Genomic DNA, 4,289 nt, shown 5'->3' on the forward strand with positions numbered 1-4,289 from the left:
TGCATGATCATGACTTTACTCGATTTAATTTTTAAGTCAGCTTTGAATATGGCCGATCGAGACGTACGTAAGAGGACTTTACTCGATTTAATTAAAAACGATTTCAGCTGCATGCATGATGCCAATCACTGCTCGCTAGCTAGCTAGCTCATGCAGCTAGTGATCTTGATGCTTTTGATCTGCCCATTTTTGTGTTGCATGTGCTCTGATCTGTACGTAGAGATCGATCATCATTAACCAACTTTGCAAATACTTTTGAATTAATTAAGGGGTTAGGGTTAGCAATATATATAGTGGCCAAATTAAAGCAGATCGATTGCCTCCATATTTTTTTTTTCTCAGCAAGTAGTTGATGTATTCATTTCAGAAACATAAGAGGTTACAGCAGTAAAATAGTCCAGAAACATAACTAATTCAGTAACATAAGAGAAGTATAGAAACTAATATATTACAGAAGGTGGGTCTTTCCCACTTGGAAATTCCAGCAAACATGTAGGGACTTTAATAAGTGGGATGTTTCCAAACTCTAAGTTGGAATGAGCCCATTGCGCAATGGAATGCGCGCATCGATTTTGAGATCGATGTATTTTTACAGCTTTCCATTCTTGAAAATCCTGTAGTAGAAATCTAGTGTCACGAGCTACACCTTCTGTTTCCCAATTGATTGCCTGATGTGGATTATTGATAGATCGAATGGTATTTAGAGAGTCTCCTTGTAGAACAATTTTTGCAATCTGTCTTGTATATGCCTCTTGAACACCTATGAAGGCAGCCGTTGCTTCCCCAAGATTTGGATCCACATACCGATTGTTTTGTGCAACAATAAATTGGAAGATTCCCTGGTGATTTCTGCATACTGCCAGTGAGGTACTACTATTGTTTCGAACTGCTACATCAAAGGTGATAGAAAAGGTATCCTCAGATTCAGGTGGACGCCAATTATGATGTGTTTCAGTTGATTTCATCTCCCAAGCCTTGGCATGTTCTTTGTATAATTCCATCGTTTTTGTGATGAAGTAGTGGATTGTATGGTTTGCAACATTATGTATAGTCTGATTCCTGATAAACCATAAAGTATCCATAGCTAATGTAGAGAAAAGCTGAAAGTTATGCACTTCAGAAACAGAAATCTGTAGCTTGTCTGAAGGATTTAGAATAATATTAATCCAATTCCTTATGCCTGCTTGTGCGAAACAAGTTATGTCTAATGGCCAAGGAGCATTTCTCCACAAAACTCTAGAGTAAATGCAATTGAGAAAAAGATGATCCAGAGATTCATTTTCCATATGACAAAGTGAACAATAAATTTGATTGTCAGCGATTGGGAGACAGTGACTAAGAGAGAGTTGAGTGGGAAGGATATCATTATAGACTTTCCATAGAAAAAGCTTCAAACGATCTTGCAATTTGACAGCCCACAATTTCTTCCAAATGATATCAGGTTCAGTTGTGTTTGTGTGAAGAATGAAAGCTGCATAAGCAGACTTTACACTATATTTGCCTGAAGAATGATGTTTCCATTTGGGCTGGTCATGGATATTATGGAATTGATATTGAGAAAGACGAATTCTTTGTATTGCAGCAATTGTTTTAGAAGAGAATAAGGTGTTCAAAAGAAGCATGTTCCATCTTCTGGGATTTTCAAGTGTTAATTCAGCAACTCTAAGGTCTGGATAGTGATATGTACCTGGAATTTGTGGTGAAGGAATTGGAGGATGTAGAGAAGGGAGCCAAGGATCCGACCACACACGCGTAGCAGTTCCATTGTTAATCTGAATGGATACACTTGACAAAATGAAATCATTCAGCTTGACTATACATTTCCAAAATCTTGAATCTGAATATTTGGCCTTAACATTCACCCAATCACTTGTTGACATATATTTGTTCAAGATAGCTGTCTTCCATATACTTGAATCATTACTAATAAGATGCCAGACTAATTTACCCATAAGGGCTTTGTTGAATTGGGATGTGAGTCTGATTCCTAATCCACCTAATGATTTGGGCTTGCAAATAGAAGACCAAGCCTTTGGAGTATATTTATGTTGTTGATGAATATCAAAGCCCCACCAAAATCGCATCAAAGAACGGTCGAATTTTTTTGCCATGTTAACAGGTAACAGAGTTGTAGCCATAGTATAAGAAGGTATTGTACTTGCAACAGTTCTGATAAGTGTGGTTCTTCCAGCTTGAGAAAGAAGTTTTGATTTCCATCCTGCAAGTTTGTCTTGAATTTTAACCAAGATATCATTAAGGTGTGATTTCATTGGGCTACCAGAGTTGAGAGGTACTCCTAGATATTTTATCTTTGAAGAGGAGGTCTTGAATTGAAGGATATGCCTGATAGCTGATTTGGTTGCTTGTCTACTGTTGTTGCTGAACTGAATGGAAGACTTTGAGTTATTGATTTTTTGTCCTGACCACTGACAATAGGTAGTTAGTGTTCTTTCAAAGACTGATGCAGTGTTGCTGTTGGCAGAACCAAAGAGGATTAAATCATCAGTAAATAACAAGTGCGAGAGAGATGGTCCATTTCTGCTGATACTTATGCCTTTGATAGATTTAGTTTGTTCTTGTCTTAGTAACATCCTAGAGAGAGCTTCTGAACCTAATATAAAGAGAAAAGGGGAAAGAGGGTCCCCCTGCCTGAGACCTCTTGAAGGCTGAAAAAATCCATGGGGGCTTCCATTGATGACTATCGAGTATGAGACTGTAGTAATACACTCCTTGATCCATTGAATCCAAATAGTATTGAAACCCAGACATTTGAAGATATTGAGGATAAAAGACCACTCCATAAAATCAAATGCTTTTTCCATATATATTTTAATTGCCATAAGACCTTTTCTCCCTTGCTTTCTCCTCATAACATGAAAAACTTCTTGAGCAAGGATGATGTTTTCTTGAATTATTTTTCCTGGGAGAAAAGCTGATTGATTTGGAGAAATAAACTTGTGCATGACCCCCTTTAAACGATTAGCCAGAAGCTTGGCTATGATTTTATAACTTACATTTGAAAGGCTAATGGGTCTGTATTGATGAACTGTGTTAGGAGAGCTATTCTTGGGAATGAGGACAATATGTGTATGATTCATCTCTTTAAGCAACTTGCCATGTATGAAGAAGCTCTGTATGGCTTGAATCAAATCAGTTTTGACAATTTCCCAATATGTTTTGTAGAAAAATCCCGTGAACCCATCTGGACCAGGGGCCTTGGAAGAAGGTATTTGCTTGATGATGCTTAGAATTTCCTCTTCTGATGGAATTTGACAAAGAAATTCATTATCCTGGGCTGTGATAATTGTAGAGAAGAGGTTGTCAAGATTTGCTGGAAAACTTGGATTAGAGGACCGAAATATTCTGTGGAAATGATTGAGAAACATGGACTGAATATTCTGAGGATTGGAATCCCATTGGTTGGATTCATTCTTCAAGCAATGGATCTCATTTTTCCGACGTTTAATAGTAGTCGACATGTGAAAAAATCTGGTGTTCAAGTCTGTTGTTGTCAACCATTTGATTCTTGATTTTTGTTTCCACAAGATCTCCTCCCTTCGAAGATATTCATTTAGGCAATCTTTTATAGATTCCTCTTGAGGGAATGAATTAGCATGAAGAGATTGCAAGTGACCATCTTGCTGTTGTACTTGACTAAGCAGGTCAGTAAGATTCTTGATGTTGGTTTGAATGTGACCAAAATGTGATCGATTGCCTCCATATATATATAAGAATACATTTTAGAAGTACTCGTTTCCTTTAATTTTAATTTTGTTCTGGAAATTGAGCAGATGATGATGATGATGATCAGCACTACTTGTTGCAAGATGATGTTCCTGACAGTTGACTCCATCCTTGCTTGGTCCTCTTAGCTAGGCATGCATTCATGTATTTCCATTGTTTTTCTTGTTGGCATGCATGGCCAGCTAGCTTGGGTTAATTTCCATTGACAGGTTGTAAGTAATTACTGAGTACTTTGCTGAGAGATTTCCTGAGTTATTTGCTATCTATTGAGGTTTGACTGATTATTCTCTTTTCAATAAATAACGACTCCATGGTTTTCACACTATGCATGGGAATAATTAATTAATATAGATTAATATAAAAATGATACGAATTCTAAGAGATCGATCGATTAATAGAAGTAGAGACAGGAAATAATTAACTCACTAGAGAAAGAAGCAAATTAAGCTTCATATATTCAAGAAATTATCTCAGCCTGCATATATAGGCTATATATATGATTTGCTGTTTCATCATCTCTTTATTAAACATCTATATATATATAT

At 36.7% G+C, this 4,289-nt stretch overlaps 1 protein-coding gene across 1 annotated transcript; it reads right to left on the reverse strand.

Moving 5' to 3' along the window:
* Positions 1-440: 440 nt before the first annotated feature.
* Positions 441-3,479, reverse strand: LOC108990151. Its single transcript, XM_018964025.2, has one exon. It carries the CDS (start codon positions 3,477-3,479, stop codon positions 441-443), a length of 3,039 nt encoding a protein of 1,012 aa, XP_018819570.2.
* Between the last annotated feature and the right edge of the window lie 810 nt (positions 3,480-4,289).

The sequence above is a fragment of the Juglans regia genome, chromosome 6 (genome assembly GCF_001411555.2).
Source record: "Juglans regia cultivar Chandler chromosome 6, Walnut 2.0, whole genome shotgun sequence".
NCBI classification, from domain to species: Eukaryota; Viridiplantae; Streptophyta; class Magnoliopsida; order Fagales; family Juglandaceae; genus Juglans; species Juglans regia.

Coding starts and splice junctions, on each gene's coding strand:
- LOC108990151 (XM_018964025.2), bottom strand. CDS start 3,479: ATGTCGACTACTATTAAACGTCGGAAAAATGAGATCCATTGCTTGAAG.